The sequence below is a fragment of the Rhagoletis pomonella genome, unplaced genomic scaffold (assembly GCF_013731165.1).
Source record: "Rhagoletis pomonella isolate Grant_MI unplaced genomic scaffold, Rhpom_1.0 Rhpom_scaffold_00007, whole genome shotgun sequence".
Lineage (NCBI taxonomy): Eukaryota > Metazoa > Arthropoda > Insecta > Diptera > Tephritidae > Rhagoletis > Rhagoletis pomonella.
Window position 1 is genome coordinate 65,491,407 of NW_023458561.1, and position 22,126 is coordinate 65,513,532.

Here is a 22,126-nt window from a genome sequence, read left to right on the forward strand (position 1 = left end):
TGTGGTTTTGCGGCAGTGTGCCTTTGCTGGCGTTACTAAGGTTTCGTCTTTCCACACGATTCTTCTTTGCAACTCAGATTAATTCACTTCACTTGCTTATTCACTAAAATCGTCCTGTTTCCTTCTGATTTGACTAGACCGCAAACGACAAGTGGAGCTTGGTGGGCGACTTTAGATAAGCTCTTGGATATCGTCCCCTTGACACTTAGATGGTCTCTCACTTGCTCCGGAATGCATCTGCAAATCGTTACACCCTAACAGACGATTGACAAAACTGTCTACCTTTGGCTGATGATGATGAACGATTGCCAGAAGCGATCAGATACAGATAGCAGATCAATTAAATACCAGAGGTAATAAGGGGCTTAGAAAGTTTTGCAGTATCACCGACGATATACTGGTTTTCATCAAGTCGGACCTGTGTACATCCGCAGCGATCTCAAAAGATTCTGCTATCTGGATGGTAAGCTTACTGGAGAGCGGAAGATACTCGGTGTATGCGTTGCAGGACTTCCTGCATCATCAAAGCGTACCATAGTACAAATAATGCTGAGAAGTCAGTGGTGCCCTTGCTTTAATTGAGATGGAGTTTATTGATATTTTTGAGAAGGGCCCGAGCAGAGGTCTGCTGTTGCTGAGATGAATGAAATGGTAAAATAATATTAAATGGCTTTTTAATATTTATATGCTTCCATTAAATATTGAAAGCCCAGAAACTTATGTTTATCACAAATGAGCTTTACCTTCGCAATCTTAACAGAGTGTGCCTCCTTTTGAAACCAAAGTACAAACTCTTAGCTAAGAGCTCGACTTAATTGAAATATGAGTCACTATGATCCTCCAGCAATAAGACTTTAGATATAACTTATTTGGGGCAAAAGGAAAAATTAAGGGACTATGCGCTTCAAATTTTACAAAAGAAAATAAAAATCCGGGCACCTTAATATACACTTTTTTTTAATATTTTCAATAGTTTTTCAAGCTAATTTTTTTAACAATATTGTTAGGGCCTTAACTATTCCATATAAAACAAACTTTTAAACTATATACAGAATTTAGAAAAAATCACCAAATTTTAATCAAAAACTCGAACTTTTTAATCGGAAACTTTAGAAAATATTTGTTATGCAGTTTTACAGCCTGTTAACTCTTAGTATAATAATTGTTTTTTTGCGAATGGTCTTGCACATTTTGTTCCATAAGAAATTCATCACGAAGAAGAAGAAGTAGTTGTAACTGCTTACCCAAAAATTTTCTTAAAAAACTGGATTAAAAGGTTCAAAATTTTGGTAAAAATTTTTTGAATTTCCCACATACTCCTAAAATGATAACGTTTGATTTACATATCGTTAACTTAACGTTAAATTGTGTCAAGTCCATTTATTTCATTTATTCAGGAGAGATGAAATATTGATGTAGTTTCGCATTATCTGTCATTCTGCAACAAAAACTAAATTATGAAATTAGTCGACTTGGCACCTTTCACATTTAGGTAGCGATATATGGCTTCGGTTAAGGAACAACAAGGAACAATATTTTTCTAAAAAAATAAGAAACCAATTTTAGCTTGAAAACCTATTTAAAAAAAAAAACACCATTCAAACAGTTTTGACCATCAGTGTCTGATGTTGAGATCTTGTGATATCCGAAAAAGAAATCATAAACTTTAGTAATTTTTGTATGCACTTACCATTTTTCCATTCAAATCCTTAACAAAACTTGTTTCAAACATAAACCGAATTGGCGAGGATTAAACCCTTAAGCGAAACAAACTAAATTTTTAAACAAAAATGCGGCCTAAAAGCTTTGTACGTAGGTATTTAACTTGCAAACAAAAACCAGTTTGAGTGGTTAGCGAAACAGCTACTTTAAAAAAGTGCAAAGCATAATACGCGAGTGAAAAGTAAATAAAATACAATAGGGGTATTCTCTGAGTCATGCAAAGCCCTTGCACGGTGCAAGGATTGCACGGTTTGCAAAGCTGTCCCATACGAAAACCGGTTTTTACCGTGCAATCCGTGCAATCTATGCACCATGCAAGGGCTTTGCAAGACTCAGAGAATACCCCTAATATTTTCAGTGCAACGTTTGTTGTGCTTATTTATGTGGCCAAAACAAACAAACACCTCCATACGGGCGTATGTACATTCACGATGTAGTGTACAATGTTAGGCGCTTATGTACTCGCGTATTTGGCAAACTGGGGCAACATTTTTAAATTCACATACGCAGTTAACTTGTCAAAAAAAAAGCCACCCACAGCACTTTCTTCTTTCTCTTTTTTTTTGTATTTACATATATATGTATATATGTATTGTTCTTCTTTTGTATTTCCAACCAGGTGAATTGTACTGCGCTGGCACTTTTGACGGTTGGCTCTGTTGGCCGGATACAGCTGCTGGCACTTCCGCCTACGAACGTTGCCCGGAATTCATATTCGGCTTCGATCCGACAAGTAAGTTTTCAACATCAAAGCAAAATTTAAGTAACAAATGAAATATGCGAAAGAGCATACAAGAGATCGTATTTTTTTTTTTTAATAGTAGGCATGTGCATATGTGTGTGTGTATGTATGCATGCATGTAGCAGGTATAAGTAATATTTATGTACATACATAAGTGCGCCCATACTTTGCGCAAAGAGGAAATTGCAAAAATGAAAAAGGAAAAGGAAACTGGCAGCTGGCAAGTTTAAACTCGACCGATTACACGCTCAAAACGGCTCATATAAAACTGTCAACAGCAATTTATAGTGAATATACAGATATACTTCCCTTGCATATATATGTATGTAGTACAATGCAGCAGTTCATTTACCACTCGAGTGTGTGTGTGTGTGTGTGAAAATATAAAAACTCATTTTGTCTCCTTGCGCTTATCACTTCGTCCTTGCTGTTATATACATACACTGTGTGGGATGCGCATTAAAATGAAATGAAAACTCAACCGCCATCAGCAGACCAGCAGACAAGTGGCAGAAACTGAAATGAAAATAATATACGAAATGGGTATGCCAATTCCTTTTCATTCAACAGAAAAAAAAAAAAAAAACGAAAAGGGAAATCGAACAAAATGGCCTGGGCTGGGCTGGGTATTGCCAATAGCTAATCCGTTATACCGAAACAAATCCGCATAGCAAATCCTCAATGATAGCAAGCATAAACCGAAATAAATCAGGAACGTTAAGTAATTATTTTAAATATATTCTCCTTTCGCTGGAAACGTATTGAGTTCGGTGCTATGGGTGTTGTAGTTGAGCTTCGGAAAAGTACCAGCAGTTTATACTTCTCAGATGTAATGAATTCATTTATCTGTTTTGCGATGCTTATTGCCTTTGCCTAATTCAAACTGTTTCGTTTAATCCCACGTTTATTTGCGTCTAACGACCCAATTCTAAACGTGATTTATTTTTTTTTAAACATGGCAATTTGATTAATTTGCTACCGAGGTTTAATATATCGCACACCGTTTTCAAAAGAGTCACAACTCAAAATTTGGCATTTTTGAGATTATGCGCTAAAAGTGTACACAGAGCTTTTATTAACCTTGCAGCAAAAGCTGGAGAAATTTTTGTTATAATTTGTTTAAAAAAAAAAACTTTAAGGTAAAGTCGCCCATGCTCATATGGTTATTATGTGCTAAGAAATAGTTTTTCGCATTTTCTGACAAACGTATTATTTTGAGTTGTGACTCTTTTCAAGGCGGTGTGCGATATGTACGTATGGTAAAATAAATTAAACATTTAATCAAATGAACTAATTTAATTTTAATTTACTGATTGATGATTGGTAATTGAATTATTTCCTGGAGGTTTTTCTCTTTATTGAATTCTTTCAATGCCAGGAAATTAGGCTGAATTAATTGTTGTGTACAGTTTACTAATCTGGTATGTTACTTATTTAAAATGTGGAAAGTGTCTAGCTGTTGGGAAGATAAAATTTAATGGAGTTCAAACTGAACTAAAATTATGGAGTTCTGTGTGAGTTGATTCACTACATTCATAGTTTAAAGAGTTGGATAATTTTGTTGTTAGACAGTACTTGGGTTTTGTATACATTATTTTCAGCAAAATTTCAAAGGTTAAAGTAAAAATGTATTAAGTTTTATTTACAGGGTAACGGAAAATTAACAATAGATGCTTATTGAATAATCGAATTTAAAATTCTCACAAAAGCAGGTCTAAATAGCGAAAACTCAATTAACTTAGATATAAATAAGTCATTAAGTTCCTTTAGGGCACGCGAAATAGGCGCATTACTCGCAAATTTACTCCTGCAGTTATCAGCATAAGAAGGATGGAAATTACGCAGACTTTTTTGCGGAACATTAAAGCTAATCCGCTCAAGTGAAATTGGGCAACCGATTATGACATTAATTATATTGAAAATAAAAGAAAGAGAGAGCACTGACCTTCTCTTTTCCAAAGGACTTAAATTAAGTAGCAACAGAAAATTTTTTTGATCCTTCTCAATCCTATTTATTTTAAAATTTTTTCTTAGCTTACTTCGATTCTCTACAAAAAAGGTCCATATACCAAATTATGTAGGACTAATACTTTCGAGGATACCTGCAATTTTAGTAAAAAAAAAATTTATTAATTAATGTATTTATTAATTTTTATTTTTTGATCACATTGAACTTTGATGGACTTGGGCGAGCCTAAGATATTGACCGAAACTCGGCATCTTTCACACAGACTGTTTTTAGAGCATAATTCACCAAATTTTTGCTAATACCAATAAAAATTCTAAAAAAGCGGATTTTCGGCCCACGCTCATGTACATAAGTATGTATGTATGTATGTATGTAAAAATCGATTTTTTAATAGAAACTAATGAGAGAATAAACAAACCCCAAACCAAACCACAAGCCATGTATATTTGTACTCGCGTAGTATTAAAATGAGAACCCTTAACAACATGGGCAAACAAAAACAGCAAAAACAGTGCGCACAGAAAAAAACACGAAATGTAAACCAACGAGCTGAGTGCTCAGCAAAACAAGAAGTTGCCAACCATAGTGGACAAAAAAAAAAAATTACCGCCTGTAGGCTAACACCTTAAGCGCTTTTACGTTATGTATATGTACGATTTTTTTGGGTGCAATTGTCTTTTCTTCACTTCGTTCACTTCCACAAATTTGCCTCCATTACATTGTTGGAAATGTCTGCAGGATATGTAAAATTTGGTAATTATGTTGATGCTTCCTACTGCCTGCTGGGGTGACCCAGCTTGTACAGCAACGGCGACCAGCAGAGAATGGCAAAATGCCTAATTGGCAAGCAGTTCACAGCGAGCGAGCGTTTTTGCTGCGGTCTAACTGACAAAGGTCGGATGCAGCATACAAACCATGTAAAGCAGAAATGGTTCATGGCTTACATTACACATATGTTTTTTTCCTTGTCGTATATGTTTTTCTTTCACTTACAGCATTGGTTCCTTTTATGCACGAATGTGGTATACTATAAAAAAAAAAACTAAAATAATAGGCATTTGTAAGACCATATAAAACCCAGTTAAATTACAAATAAATAAAATAAAAATAAACAAACAAAATAAATATGTTGATTTACGTTGTATTACGTATTTCAATAGCCGCTGCAGCTAAAACCCAGCAAAAAAATCAATGATTTTTTTTTTGCAAATAACGTTTAGTCTAAAAATTCAATAATGAGTTATGATGCTTTTTTTAATTACCACTACATTTATAAGTATTTTTCGCCCACGTAACATCTTGGCTTTCTTAACGAACCAATTACTAAACATCACAGAATTTGATGGAGATCCACCATTTACAAATGAAGTCATCAAGGTAGTTAGCAGTGAATGGGGTTAATAATTTTGAAAACCACAAGTTCTAAGTAGAAGTCAAAACATTATTTGTTAGATACTTCGTCTATTTTTTTGCCGTTGATTAAAAACTTTTATTTCTTTTGTCAATCTTATTAAATAAAGTGGTCACTTTTACTTCGCAACCTAATTTAACTCCCTCGGTTTGAAATGAGTCACGTTGTTATGGTTTTGCCCGTTGTCCTTTTTTAGGTTTTTTGTTGCCTGTTTTCGCGTTATTTGTATGTAGTTAGTACGTGACATTTGCGCGTTTCCATTAGCGTTTTAGTTTTTATACGTGGAAAACTTTTTACTGTAAGTGTTTTTACTTAAAAATGTGCATTCGTGTCTCCATTTACCTTAACATATGTATAAATATGTATGCATGGAGGATTTACATATGTACTTCACATACTTTTCGGCATTAAGGTGTTCGATTGAATGGAAAACAGCACACATGTGTAACTTGATCCTATAAATTCTCGAGCCTATTTTAGGCAATATTTTTTATTTTAACTTTACTTTATCTCTCAAGGTTAGCTTAGGTCAGTTGGGGTTAGTGAGAAGTTTCTTAGGCATTTCTTATAAGGTCCATTGCATTGCCACTCAATCGATTTTTTATAGAACATTAACTGAATCCGAAGAGAATTCTGCAGACGTCACATGTCTACTCCAGAGGTATGTTGTTGAAATAGGAATCAGGGTGTTTAAACCGTGGCCTTGCGAAAGCAAGGCAGCTGCGAAGAAAAAGCTGGATGGATGAGACGATAATCAGGGACCCGTACTTGTATAACTTTTATAACAAAAGTAGTTAAAAAAAAGTAATTTTGGACTTTATTTAATTGAAATACAATAATCGGTCAAACCGCACTTTATTTTTTTTTTAGTTCAGTATTAACAGTAAAACTTGGCCGAACTAAGGGGGCATTCCTCGAAAAATATTTCACTTAAAAATGTTATTTAGTTACCATAGAACAACCCTAGGGTCAGGTATTTATATGAATTTGTTTTGTATTAAATTATCTATAAACAAATATAAATAGGTGGTAATCTTCATTTAGATATTTCTGTTTGAAACCTATGTCAGTCCTCTTTCATTTGGTACCAAATACCTTTCATTTGGAAAAGCGGTTTGGTGATTATTAGGAAAGAATATTTATTTTGCCTTAAACACTATTTGGTCGAGTTTAACTGTTGTAACTGGATTAAAAAAATGAAAGTCCGGATTTTTCAGTTATTATTGGAACTTTTCCTAAAAAGTTCGAAAAAAAGATGCAGGATTCCTATCTAGGAAGTCGTGGGATCAAATTTTTTTAGAGAGAATTTCCTGAGTTACGACAGTTAGAAATTATCTCAAAAATTTTGTCCAAAATAAAGCTTATTTTAGATCAAAAAATAATAAAAATTGGAAACTAAGTGTTAAATTCGACCCAAAATATAAAAATAAAAAAAACTATCGTACTAGAAATAAAAAATATTAAAAGTATTTACCGCTTACCTTCGGTACCTGCTATTTACCCATATTACACTTTTGTATAGAAATTTATTCGAATTCCTTCTTTTTAGCAGTCACTTGAATTGTAAGTGACGAACTCACCTTAACATAAAATATTTCCTCCAACAATACCAAGCAATTTCAACCCATCCGTTAATAATTTTTTTACCTGGTCCTTTTTTGCCACTTTCCCATTCACCCCTGAGAGGGATACGTATGGAGACATATTCAATCGGAGCCAAGATTTTTATTCACCTGGTCGAAGGAGCATTAAGTGATTTTTAGTCATATAGCAGAGGAAATTGCAAGAACATTACCTGCAACGTTCACGGATGCCATGCTAAGCAAAGCGCTGAAGTGGTCCAGAGTGCATAGCAGATTCCAGCAGGGGTGGTCGTTTGCAACGGCTCTAGCTTTTCTAGTAAAATCCACCTGTCAATTACCACACACAATATTATGAGCTTGATTAGGTTTCACATTTAAAGCCAGTAAAAAGCTACTTATACATATTTTAATCGCTTCTCGGATAGCTTCCGGCCAGAGAGCACAAAAGAAACGCCTCCAATAGAGAGAATATGTGCCCAAGGGCCCTTCTACCTCTATTTAAATAAAACAAGCTCTACCTTTTTAAAATTTGTAGTTCTAGCCTTTGACACAAATACGTAAAAGTACAGGATACTCTAAAAAACGGCTCTAAATCCATTTAAATTTTCCCAAATCTCTATAGCTCACAGTACATTTTTTTTTTTTGAAATCCCACACTTGGTAATATCGTATTACAGATATAGGTCGTAAGCAAATATGTTTGACGTTGGCCAGTTACATGTCTCTCATACCTCGCGATAGTCCTTTGCTCAATCCGCGATAGCTTACCTTAATGTCTAAAATTAATGCCCCAACAAGTGTTTTTCTAAAGCGATTTTCAGCGTGCTCGTATTCTTTAACAAAATAAAATGCCGATACAATTCGGTTGATAAAAGTTTGTAAAGAAATAGTTTAATCAATCTTCCTAGGCATATGTTGCGCGAAATATAAAGCTCCTGCATGCTCAAAGAAGAAACCAAGTCAGTTTTATATTAAGGCAAGATGTGTAGATGACCATCCAACTACGAAAAGCTTGGTAATGCCAAGAGGATATATCGCATGAAATAATCTGTAATCATCAACAGTCACTGCTCATTTTAAATGCATTTTCACTCAAAATATTCCAGTTTAAGTGAAGATCTAGTTAAGTGAAAGCATATAAACATTCACCCACATAAAATTAAAGAGATTTGCTCACTTATGCTTGAAATCTCAGGTCTAATGGCTTTACGCAATGGGCTACATAAAAACACATTACGTATACGACATAGTGTCTGCTAATGGAGCGCCACGCACAGGCTTGCGTCATGTAATAGTTAGTATCAGCAGTAGGTCGGAAATTAGATAGTATATAAGTACCTAATGAATACTGCAAAGTCTATGCTAGCTCGAGAGGGATTCTGTCTGCAGACATCGGCACGCACAACAAAACATCTGTACACATGCATGCTTTTAGTGAATACTCGCACACCCATGCTCACAAATTCGCTCAATTTGAATAGGTTATTCACTCGATATTGCACTATTGTTTTAATATATTTGCATATAATGTCGGAAAACAACACTCAAGATAAACCCCTTTTCGATTAATGACCTACCATACTACACACCCGGCCACTTCCGGTTACACAACTCGTAATTCGAGATAGCAGAGCTTTCAGATTCCAAGCGCATTAATTCATGTATTTACTAATGCCACAATAGTAGAGGAAAATTAAAGCTGAGCTAAAAAAAAAAAACTTAGCCACCTTCGCCATCATCACTTTCGTTTATTTTGTGGCTGGCTGTCTAATTCTCGGCTGAGTCGGTGCGACTTGGCAACTTTAAGCGCTTACTCGTAAAATTCTATGCTCTTCGTCACTTTAAGTGCTCCCACTGCTCGCCGCTGTCTGTGTCTGTGCGTGCTTGAGTGTTGCTTTCATTCTTGTTGGCATTTTTTTTTATTTTTTGGTATTTCCTTTTTTGTAGGTTAACTGACTTTTGTTAGCTCATTATGACCGCAGCTAAAGAAAGATATTTATGTAACACACAAGCGGTTGGTTGACTTTTTCATTGCTAACAAGGCTATCGACTCACGTTTTGCCTTCTTCATATGTATGCATATGTATGTATATTTGGCAACAGCGTGTGTCGATGCTTTTTCTATGTTTCCTGTTGTGGTTTCCATTGTGGTTGGTGTGGCTAGTATTTAGCGTAGCATTTCGTGTATTTCTACACGACTAACGCTGTTCTACTTTCGTTGTTGCCTCACTGCTGGTGGTGGCGGTAATTTTCACCGCTTGTTTCCAAACCAAATACACTGAAACGTAAACTCCATTTGTGCGGTTGTTTTTATTGCATTTAGTGGTCAGATCGTTTTTGCGGTGGCGTAAAATAGTTTGCGTTTTCTTTTGTGATTTTCCTTGTTCAGGTTGATTTGTATTGCCGTTGGTGCTTTTGTGTGTAATTTTCTCCCTCCGCCTCTCCTCACTGCGCTAAACAAAATGCTTAACATAAAATCCTATTTTTGTTTGGTTCATAAAAACGACGCACCGGTGTGGTTCAGTGCGTGTTTTTGGTGTACATAGTTGACGCAGTAATTCGATATCTGACATTCTTCATGAACCGGAATTTGAATGCCAACGCAGCACGTCCACAAAATTTGGTTTTATTTGTTTGTCCCTGGTACTTAGTTTTACTGTGATTTGTTCAACTTCTGACCATAGCTCTTAAATTTTATGGCACTTTCGTTCGACGTATACTTTAGAGATTTGGTTTCAATTATTTTTTTCTTGTTACTGTGGTATCGGTTTCGTTGATGTGGAAAGGTCATTTAGTAAATATGTATATATGTTATTGGCTGGACGCGCTACACTTTTTGGGCATTTAAATTTCGGGTTTTGTGGTCGTGGTTTGCCTTCACTTAAAAACTTCTTATGGCATAAAAAAAATCCTTTTTGGTGGAAACATTAATACTCAGTGGCTTATAAAGATCTCTTGAACATTTATCTTCTTGGTTGTTTGTCGTTTCCGTCTCCAAAAGCCCAAGCCGGTAATTGGCGGTGTTTTCGTCAATCTATTGCACTCCCAAGTCATAAGCGATTCGCGAGGACAAGTGTTTGGGGCCAATTTTTGCTTGCTTAAGAAGGATTACAAAAATTTAAGGAGCAACCAAACATTATGTCATCAAGCGACCGATGGCGCAAACAATTAAACGAGTACATATGTAAATCAGCCAAAGGCTTTCATTTCTATATAGCTGCTTTAAAATTCGTTTTCTAGTCCCTTCTGTGATCCATTTTATAATCGTAAGGACGCGCTTGCCGTAGAATCCTTTCTTCTTTTAAAACCTTCTCATATTTATTCCTTCAAGATAGACTTTTCGAGTTTAATTTAATAATTAAATTCAGCAAATCTGAAAAAATGTTAAAAAAAAATTTCAAAAGGTCCCATAAAAGTTTCGAACAGCTTCCGAAAAGTCTCGAACATATCTGAAAAATCTAGAAACTACCCAAAAGATCCCAAAAAAAATATTAAAGTATTTCGAAAAATTTCAAAAGAATCAGAAATGCTCTCGAAAATTCTTAAGAAAAATTCCGAAAAATCATAAATAAGTTCTGTAAATTCTCATTTTGATTAAGAGGAGATATGCAAAAAAACTTTCGTTGGAAAAAATAAAAACAAAGCAAATAAACATCACATCTAAATTATTATTCGAACCCCGCGTATGGTACATAAAGTAAAACCTGCAACTACCATAAACAAAGGAACACAGAACCAAACTATAAAAACCAAGCAGAAGAAGGTAACAGTTTTTACCTACCGAACTAGTAATAAAAAATTCCCAAAAGATCTCGGAGAAATATTGAAATATCATAAAAATCCGAAAAGTCACGAAAGGTCCGCCAAAGTCTGGAAAAGTTCCGTTATAATTTCAAAAGTTCAAAAAACTTGATACGAGAATCGTAAGAAAGGTCCAATATTAATTTCACATCGCAATAACATTTAGTTTCGCCTTGCAAAACCTACTATGGATACCAGATCAATTTCGCTTAAGTAGAGATTGTAAGTGCAAGAAAAATAATGGTTTTCTATCTCATGGTCGAAGACAAGTTTTGTAGTGACTTTTCTCTTAGTTACTAAAAGTATACTATAGCCAACCTTTACGAAATTGAGTGAGTATCGACAGAATTTGTCGGACATCTGGATCTAAGGAAACACAATATTTATCAGTACTTTTTGGTCAAAAGCTACAAGTCAAAATATTTCAAGTCTTGTTCTAAGTACCAAAAGATAAAAAATCCTAATAAATCTACGAATAAATAGTGCATATCTCGTTATAGAATTCAAGACCTAAAATTTCAATTTTTCTGGCGTTCTCTGACTTTAAAGCTTATACATGGGTATGCACGTATGCTTTAAATTACACTTGATTTCGTTTGGCATCAATAATAAGTATCATTATTGTGTTTAAATTTATTTGCATAAAGTATATTATATGTTGTAAATCTGGCAAACTATGAAAGTTATGCAAATTAATTTTAAAATATTTGAATTAACTTGAAAATATGCTCAAATACATATATGTATGTGTTAAAAACTAATTTGAAGCAAAACACCTCAAGTGTTCATAATTTCATCTAAACTTAAACAAGTACAATATTGCTTTCGCTAGTTAATGTATGCATCTAGAACAACTTAAGAATGTAATTAAAAAGCACACCGTAAATGGCACTACAAGTTGCAAAATTTTGCAAGAAATGCAGCGGAAATAACCAACCTACAACCTCAATAAAGTGCATACACTTGCTCGCATAGTTACGTCATAAATATGTATGTATGCAATGGCACATGAAACGCACCTGCAGTGTAGAGCACAAGAAAGGAAGCTGAGAGGCGTATACGCAACATTGTGGCTAACAATGGCTTTGTCTACAATGAAGCATATGTACTACATATGTATGTATGTATGTGTTATAATGCACAACAACATATACATATTTACACAGAGTAGATATTGTTTAACTTCAACTAAAAGTTCAAAAGTGCCTGAGAGGATCGCTACGAAAACTTGGAGTGCGCTCAAAAGGCAAAAACAATTAAATATTCTCTAACGAATAACTCCAGCCATTTTTGCGGTAGCGTCATGGTTTGATTATATTTTCTTGCTGACTACATATATATATATAAATATGTGGTATGTAAATACATAAACATGCTACATATAAGCATAATTACATCTACATTTATAATAAGTAAACACAAAAATAATTGTCTACAAAATAACTGCTACATAGCGATGCATATATATATACACATGTATATATGTTTTTGTATGTCTTATAAATTTATAATGGAATAGCTAACTATTGTAAAACATTCTCATACGCGTATCAAGCTCATTAAAATTTTATTTAAAAAAAACTTTGTATTCTTTCCTTGCTTTATGTCCAACAAAATGTTGTTCTGCTGTTTGCCACACATGGCCCACATGCCCCACATGCTCTACATAGGAAATGCGCATAAGGAATGCGGCAGAGATGGTGAATGGTACAAACATCCGGTGTGGAATTATTCTTGGACTAATTACACGAGCTGTGTTAATATAGACGATTTAGAGGTAAGTTGGTAGTGATTCTAGAATTATGTACATTAAGTGCAAAACTAATGTGATTTAACTATTGAATTTATATGCAAATGCAAATTAAGACTTGAACTGAAAATACGATTTGGTATTTTATATCGAAATAAATTTATTCGCTTTATGCAAAAACGACCATAGTGCATGTAAAATAATATATGCAGATTAGTAATTTTGTATATTGGAGTAACCTCGCAGAAGAATGTTATAAAATATCAAGCGATCAGGATTGAGTAAGTCTGCATTTCACTCATAATTTTTGATAGTTGCTTCTGTTGGTTGAATTCTCATAAGTGTGCACATGTATTGGTTATGTGAAGCTCGTCTTCATGCCTGATATATTTAATTATTGTATACTCTTTTTAGATTATTTGTCATTTAGCACTGCAAAATATTATCCTTTTTCTACTTTTAGTGGAAGCACAGCATAAATATTTTCTACGAAACCGGTTATGGCATATCGCTGGTGGCAATTTTACTTTCTCTCGCTATATTGAGCTACTTTAAGTAAGTACATTTTTAACTAAATATGTAGATAATAATAAATATATGAAAAACTAAAAAAAAATCAAAAAAAAAAGTAAATACTTTAAATATCATAAAATATATAATAACGCCATTTAGTAGTATAAAGTGGCGAAAATATAAGTTTTGTCTATTTGGCATTTTGTGATGTTTAGTATTTTTTATGGTAAAGTAGATCGTTATGTAAGAAAAATCATGTAAGTCCGACTATCAAACAGTGTTCTGAAATTAGGGAAATTCGACAAGGTTCGATTTCTTAGACAAAAGTTGAGTAGCTATTCATTTTCGTAGTCCATTCAACATTAGTACAATACCGTGCACGTTTGAAGTAGGATCAACTACCGTTGTTTTTAAAAAAGTTTTTTTGGTGTTTCTCATTTTATCCATTTAAAAAAAAAAATTAAAAATTGTGGCATAGACTTATGAAAAAAATGCCAAATACCGTCAACAAAATAAACTGCCAAAAATTAAAGGATAATTGTAGCCACTTTAAACCGTATTTTTGTTATACTAGAATTTATTAGTCTATAAAATTGCATACCGACATTTTTTCTAAATATTCTAATTATAAGTTTTAAAAATTTGATTTTGTTGGAACTTGTCGAATTTTGCTAATTATCATAGACAATGAAATTTAATTTGTCATTCTTAAACACTAAAATCTTTTCTATCAAATGCAGGAATTAAAATGTGGTATATGTCACAACCCGTGGTTAACTGATTGAATATAGTATTAATAACTATACAGTTTATTTGAACTTCCACAAGCAGGAAATTTAATAAATACTTCATGCTAACAAATGTTGCCAATTAGGAATATTTTAACTTTGTTTAGGAGGGTGTTTTTCTACTGCGCACTCCCAGCTGGGAAGAGGTAATCCGGTGGAGCAACTCTCCAGCTCTACTAAACAAAGCACTAAGTAACTCGGATGCTGGATAAAATACTAGTCAAAAAAATCCCTTATCGTCATTGAAGTGATATGAAAAGCATTACTATTAGCTGGCTATGATATTTGGAGTATCTTTTATAAGCTAATTGCCCTAAAATTTTACAAAGGCCCATCGAAGAAATCATAACTGAATGCAAATATTCTGTGAACGTCTTACTTTTTAATCATTCAAAAATTTTTCACTGTCGGCAATGGCTTTTATCTAAGGGATTTTTTTTCTTTAAAGACAAATGCATCTGAAACCCGTACTCAAACATTAACCCGTTGCCAATAAATTATCTACTCTTCGCGTTCATTGCAGGTCGCTAAAATGTGCGCGCATAACACTCCACATGAATTTATTTACATCGTTTGCAGCGAACAACTCACTCTGGCTGATTTGGTATTTGGTGGTGGTGCCCGATACGGAGCTGCTGCAAAAAAGTCCGGTAAGTGGCAGACAGTTCACATACAAATATAAGCGTGTGTGCCTGTGGCAGAGCAGAACTTTCTTTTACATTCAACAACTGCAACGTGCAAATCCATTTACCCAGTGCATAAGGCTGGAAGAAGAATTTGCATACTATAATTGCATGCAGGCAATAAATATGTATGCACAATAATCGTAAATGTTACGTATACGCACGCCATGTGCGTGTGCCAAGATTTTCAGGCAATTCCGTTTCGCTTTGTCATATTTGTTTATTTTTTTTTTTTTAATTCCTGCAGCTGCATCAGGAAAATGTAATTTCAATAACAGTTCACATGCCAACTGATTCTCATCTATTTATTTTGGTTTTTTCCCGTGTTATATGTCTTTTTCCACTCTTCCAGCCCACATGTATTGCGCTACATATAATACTCCATTACTTCTTGCTCACAAACTATGCATGGATGCTTTGTGAAGGCTTCTACTTGCACACAGTGCTAGTGTCCGCATTCATTTCGGAGAAGAAGCTGGTGAAGTGGCTCATAGCTTTCGGCTGGGGTTCGCCGGCAATTGTCATTTTCATTTATGGCTTGGCGCGTGGTCTCGGCGGTACAGGCGATGAAATAACACAGTAAGTATGCTCTGTACAATGAATTTATTTACAAAAATAATTATATGTATTGAATATAGAAGAAAAGGGAGTTAAAGTAATTATTTTTCCACTTACACACGTATGTACATAGATATATAAATTTTTTGGTACAAATTTCAATAACTTTGCCTTTTCTACACCTTTCAGTTGCTGGATGAATTCGACGCCTTTCGACTATATATTCGTCGTACCTGTTTGCATTTCCATGTTCCTTAATTTGCTATTTCTATGCAATATTGTGCGCGTTGTGCTGCTGAAGTTGAAGGCACCAGCCAGCATACAAAATAGCTGTGGGCCTTCACGCACCGTCCTGCAAGCATTTCGGTAAGTTTTGTGCATTAAATCTGTAATGGTAATTTAAAGCTTTAAGGTAATTTTTTGTACTGCCATCATTGCTTGTGTAATCACTTCTGCATGCATTTATCAGTTTTAAAACAAGCACAACTACTAAAGCGATAAAAAATATTTTTCAGATATAGATGCAATTGATATGTACGATACAGTAAATTAAATTTTTATCGAATCTTCTTCGGTAACAAATCCATTGACGGTATACTCTAGAGTAGGGTAGCCAAATATCGTAGTGACAATCAGTAAAGTTGGGATCAAAAATTAAGACGAAGCCATAAAAATCATCTGCGCATTAATTTAACTAAAAATAACTAATGGTATTATCAGTATAACAATTCCATTAGTTGTACAGTTGTGTTGACAAAAATAGTAGTAAAATGTAGCTTTGAAAATTGTTTCTTTCCTTAATCCAAATTTTTTATAAAAATATAGTTGAGTCTATAACAAAAACCATGTAAATTGAAATCTCAAACCTTCTAGAAAATTTAAAAAAATGCAAAAACTAAAAAAAATTTTCATCAAAGTATCAACTTTTAGGCACAAATATGTATAAGATAAATAATTTTTCCAACACTTTTTACGCATGTCTTTATTCATTTCTTTATTAATCCACCAAATTCGTTTTTCACTTTTTTACAGCGCCACACTTTTGCTCGTACCACTTCTGGGACTACAGTATATTTTAACACCATTCCGACCGGAACCCAATCAGCCATGGGAGCATACTTACGAAGTTATTTCAGCATTTACCGCATCATTTCAGGTGAGTACTGCATTCGATTACCAGTTGGTTTTCTTAATGGAAACAACAAAGGAGTAGACAATAGCACTCCTAGAATTCAATCAGATTTCATGCCATCCTATGCAGGATTAAGTCAATCTTACTTAAATGAAGTGAACAAATGAAAAATCGTTTTCAGCAAGCTCCGCCATGTACAGGCACATACATGCATACATGCATACGTACATGGATGTATAAATACATATGTATAAATGTGTGTATTTACGTTTGCAAGCAATTTATGGTTTTATGTTGTCTTCACTTGATTTGCCTTGCAGCTCATGTGTCTCCTCTGTCTGTCGCCTGGTTCCAATTATCAGCAATTACTTAAAAGACACAACCAGAGCACTTGCAATACAATCACAGGCAAAAACATGTGTAATATTTGCTTTGCGTATGTACGAGCTTGGCTACCAAATAAGTCAGCAGCAATAGAAAGACTAAGCTGTCAATAGCAGAAATGGAATGCTTTTAATATTAAGTGCTGTGTACGCAGACAATTGCATTTGATTTGATTTGAAGCTCCTATGCAAGTAAAATTTAATCGACTGGCATGCGTTTATTTAAAGCAGACACCCTGCCACTCTGGCAGACATTTTGACAAGCAATGCATTTCCTATGCTGAATATTGCCCACACAAATAATTATGCATATTAATTTAATGCCAGTCTTGATTGCAAGATTAAAAAAATAGTACTTCAAAGTACATATTAAACGTTGCCTGCGGGCCGTATGAATTCCGTAAACTTTCCATTGAAAAGTAAGCTAACCAAATAATGGGTGGAGATATTAACTTCTATTTAACTAAAAATTAAAGTCGAGGGGGTACTAAACAATACAAATCAATTTTTTTATTAATTATTTTGGCTTTTATTTAGCATCACGTTCCGCTATAAAATAGGGTCGATTTTTCGTGACGCTTTTACTCAAATTAAAAATAAGAGCTGGCATAGTGCACCACTGCGTATAAGTAACAAAAACTATGGCAACTTCCAACTACCAATCACTTGACAGTGTACTCAACTGAGTTTCACGATTTGTCACTTTTTTCCTTCCTTTCTACTTACTAATACACACACATAAATAGACGTGTTGGCAAACAACTCGTTTACTTTCTTTTCCACTGTTTGTATACATTCAGTTTTGATTACTGTATTAAAATTGAGATGTTTACTTTTTGAACATGACTGCACATAGATACTCCTCCTTTAAGTGAATATCATGACAGTGAAATGTTGACAATGAACACACTTATTTCTTCAGTTATTAAAAATAAAATTCCAGCATTCGTAAGCTACTAGCGTAATTTAGTCTCCACAAAGTTTTTAAGGTGGTGATTTGAAGTCTTGTTGCTGCAATATCAGGCACCATTTGAGTAATTGTCAAAAACGGGCCGAAATTTTCTGCAGAAAAAATTGCCCGCTTCGCACAAACGGTAAGAAGGGGGTAACGAGAAGGCAAAACTTTCTACAGAAATTTTTTTTACGAAAATAAAACGCAATATCATCCGATGGACGCTGCAGCTGAGGGGTTACAGGTACGTAATACGATCCCTGATCCGTGCAAAATTTCAAACTAGGAAAAGTTTTTCTAACAACGGCAGCCCCTCGACAGGCAATGGCAACCCTCCGAGTGTGTTTATGCCTTGAAAAGCTTCTCCTAAAACAAAGCCTAAATTACTACTTTAATATTGCCTGCAATTTTTGTTTGTATGTAAAGCGCTGAAAAATTTTGAAAAAAATCACAGTGCTCGTTACTATAAAATTGAAGGATTTTGTAATTAAAAAAAAAATACTTAGCAACAGATTATCTTTGCATATTTTTATTCGGTGTTGACGATAGGGAAAAATTACTAAACCTAGTCGCGCGGGAAGCTGGAATAACCCCACCTCCACCGGAATGCAGTTGAAACACGTATTATGATACGATGAATTTTTCGAGGTAAATTTTGGTGGCTCTCCATCGCTAAATAATTTTTTTTTATCTAGAACTTTTAACAAAAAAAAATTTTAAAGAATACTACAAATAGATTTTGATCATAAGTAATATATACAGCAATTTTTTCAGATTTTTTTATCAAAAAAAAATGTATAGACCAAAACTTCTACTGCCGCGGCTTTGAAGTTTTCCATGAATTTTTAAAGGGAAAAAACATATTTTCTCAAAATTGCAATAAAACCGTTACAATAAACATTTTTTGATCAAAGAAGAATATTTTCTTTCAAATATCTTAAATTGATAGACATGATGCATTATTCGGTCGCCGCAGTTTCCTTTTTGCTAACTACTCCAAAATCCTTCGATAATAAAATAATTTTGAATAGAAACAGCTTAAAAATGCACCTTGCCGATAAAGAGAGATGACATTTCATGCAACTGACCCATCTTATTTCTGGCACTTGACTGCATCATACAAAATTTTGGAGGCAAATATTTTAAAACGAGCAGTGTGAAATCAGACAAATGTCTGATAAACCGGTTTTATTATATATTTGAACCAGTGAAAATGATTATCTTGGTATGAAGTCATGACCAGTACAATAATAATTATACAATAAAATTATTAACAGTAAATATAGCTAGAAAAGAGAAAAGCAAAATAGGTACAAAGTTTTTTATATCGGAAAAAATTATAATCAGTGAAAAATTCAGGCTTGGTATTTCTTTAATACTTTATTGCATTTTTTCTGATTTTTTTCGATTTTGAGTAGAGCTCTTGCAAAAAACTTCCAAATCCTAATAGTTTTATTCAATGAAAAAAAACGGTTTGTTATAGCGAAAAATCCGGTCGGTTTATTTGATATTCGAAAAATCAATAATTCAAAAAAATCGTCTTTAGATTTCCAAGAAAACTGGTTGGAAGCATTTTTTGAAAAACCAAGCCAATCACCCTAGTATTAACCTACCCGAAAAGTTTAATAAAATTCATCAATTTAACGAAGGTGCAAGATGTAAAGCTGTTTGATAAAATACCACGGTACTACGAGGGGAGGCTGAAAAGTTTTGAGCCTAAGTACCTTTAAGTGTCTTTAATGTCTTGTTCTCCTTATATCCTTAGTAGTATAAATACCGAATTTCATGTAGTTAACGTCATTAAGCTTTCACTTTCAATTGAGCCATAAATATCACCATGTGCGAGTCATTCGCGCATTGTACGAGCTGTTTCTAAAAAAATAAATTTGTATATTCATTTATTTCAGCTATTTTAATACCTTAGGCTCACACCTTTTCAGCCTCTTCTCGTACTAACAAAATTCTCATATTTAATTGTAATTCATATCTACTCTTTCCCACTCTTCAGCTTATGGTACAATTTAAAGGATTTTTTGTAGAGAATCCTAAATTTAATTATAATTAAAACACCTCTTTTATATCGTAGTGTTGCATGGTTTTCAAATGTTGATAATAACGAACTTTTTGTGCTTGACAAATATTTCAGAAACACTTGAAATTCATGGCCGACGACACCTTTTGAGACAGCGTTTATTGTCGCACACTTAATTTTTCTCTGCAGAAAAAATAAATTTCACTGATTTCATTTCCATTTCTGTTTTATGACCACTCTCTTGCGACCTTTCGTTGAATTGTGAGTTATAAAAAAAAAAAAAAATATGAGAAATATGAATAAACAGCAATTGTGCTTTTGATGCCTCGAAGCGAGCGATATGAAAAAAGTTATTAAATGTTTATGCAAAGAAAATAACAAAGCACAGCTGCACGAAAAAGGTCAATGAAAGGAAAACTTAAGAAAAGAAAACATCTTTTTCTTCGAAAATAAAGGTAAAAGCAATGAAAAGTGGTTTTGTTATTTCAGGGATCCGAACTTGTGGCTGTTTATAAACAGATTGAGTAAAATAATTATAATAAATAGTGTATCTACGCTGCTTTATTTGAGGATATGAAGAAAAATGAAAAGAAAAATAATCCAGCAAAGCGAGCAAGCTTGACCAGATATTCTAGCTTATACTTAAAGTTAAAAGCAAATTGAAGAAAACACATCACGTAATAATTCTAGTATTTCTTTGACAAAAAAAAAAAGTGAAAAATGAAGCAAAATGTGCACTGTCTCATGTTCAATGTGGCAAATAATTACGATAACAAGCATTCGCAACGACAGCACAAAGGATAGCCAACTTGGCTTGGATGCTTAAAGCAAGATAAATGATAGCAACTATAAAAGCGAGAACAATAATCGCAAGTATCTAGCTGTTTATATTTAAGTACTTATGTGCACTTGCTGCTGCTGGATGCTGCTACGATATGACAAAAAATAAAAGTGCACAAAAACAAAGCTAAAAGCGCACCGAGTGCAGAGTGTGCGTATGCAGTATATTTTAGCAGATACATACATTAGATAAAAATTTGTTTGTATGTGCATATATATAAATATACAGGCATGCATAGTCGCTACGTGTTTATTATATTTCCAGTACCTACATGCATTCATACACTCTAAAAAATTTTTGTTTAAATTTGCGCATATTAGGATAAGTAACCAGTTTCCTCATTTAATGAATGCAAATTTATACACCATGTCAATTAAACTAAACACCTCTTCTTTAGTTTTACTTATCATATGTGTGGCGTATAACAAATTTCAAATTTATTTTTTGAGCTCTAAACATTTATTGTTCACAATGGGTAGGTTCAGAAGGTGCAGAAGTTGAGTGCAACCGTTGCTAAAAAATTCAATGATCGTAATGCGTCTTCTGAACGGCTTGATACATTAGCTGTCAAATTCAAAACACACAACACGTTGTCTCAAATGATCAGAAAAATATTACGATCTTCTAACACGCAACTGTTCAGTTGATCAGAAGTACAAAACAACGCGTTCAGAAGGTGCAATCGCAACAGTTACTGAGCTGTTGCGCCTTCTGAAGGTGCAATCGCAACAGTTACTGAGCTGTTGCGCCTTCTGAATTTCACAGTTTACACATAAAATGTTTAAAATTTTCTCTAAAAAATGTTTGTTCAAATTTAGGCATATAAAGAGTGGTAACCAGTTTCCACTACTAATGTGTGCAAAATTAAGCATTGTCTGTTTACTTTTACATACCAAATTTGTCCCGTAGCGAAAAATTACACAGAAAGTGTTTAAAATTTAATAAATATTAGCGTTTAATATTTCTTATTTGTAAAAAATATAAAATCTTTGTACTTTTAAACATTTTACTTGTATATTTATGTGTATATTTTAAACAACTCATGTTCAAATTCAAATTTTGAATATCTAGTGCGTATTTTTGCACAGATTCTGGTTGAAAAATAAACATTTTTCAGTAGTACTTAGTTTTATATGCACTTTTTAGAATGTATGTATGTTGTTAGGTGTGTATACAAGTGCTTAAAGTGAAAAGTAGCGTTTTTCAAAAATAACGAATTACCTATTTTATTCCTAGCCATTTATTCATTTATTATTCAGTTATATC

At 33.7% G+C, this 22,126-nt stretch overlaps 1 protein-coding gene across 1 annotated transcript in view; it reads left to right on the forward strand.

The window, feature by feature from the left end:
• LOC118743345 (calcitonin gene-related peptide type 1 receptor) overlaps positions 1-22,126 on the forward strand; it is a 215,420-nt gene that overhangs the window by 184,609 nt on the left and 8,685 nt on the right. The window contains 7 exon segments of the mRNA XM_036475952.1: positions 2,342-2,455; positions 12,899-13,005; positions 13,442-13,533; positions 14,803-14,929; positions 15,315-15,541; positions 15,710-15,886; positions 16,553-16,676. Of these exon segments, the coding sequence (XP_036331845.1) occupies positions 2,342-2,455; positions 12,899-13,005; positions 13,442-13,533; positions 14,803-14,929; positions 15,315-15,541; positions 15,710-15,886; positions 16,553-16,676 (968 nt within the window).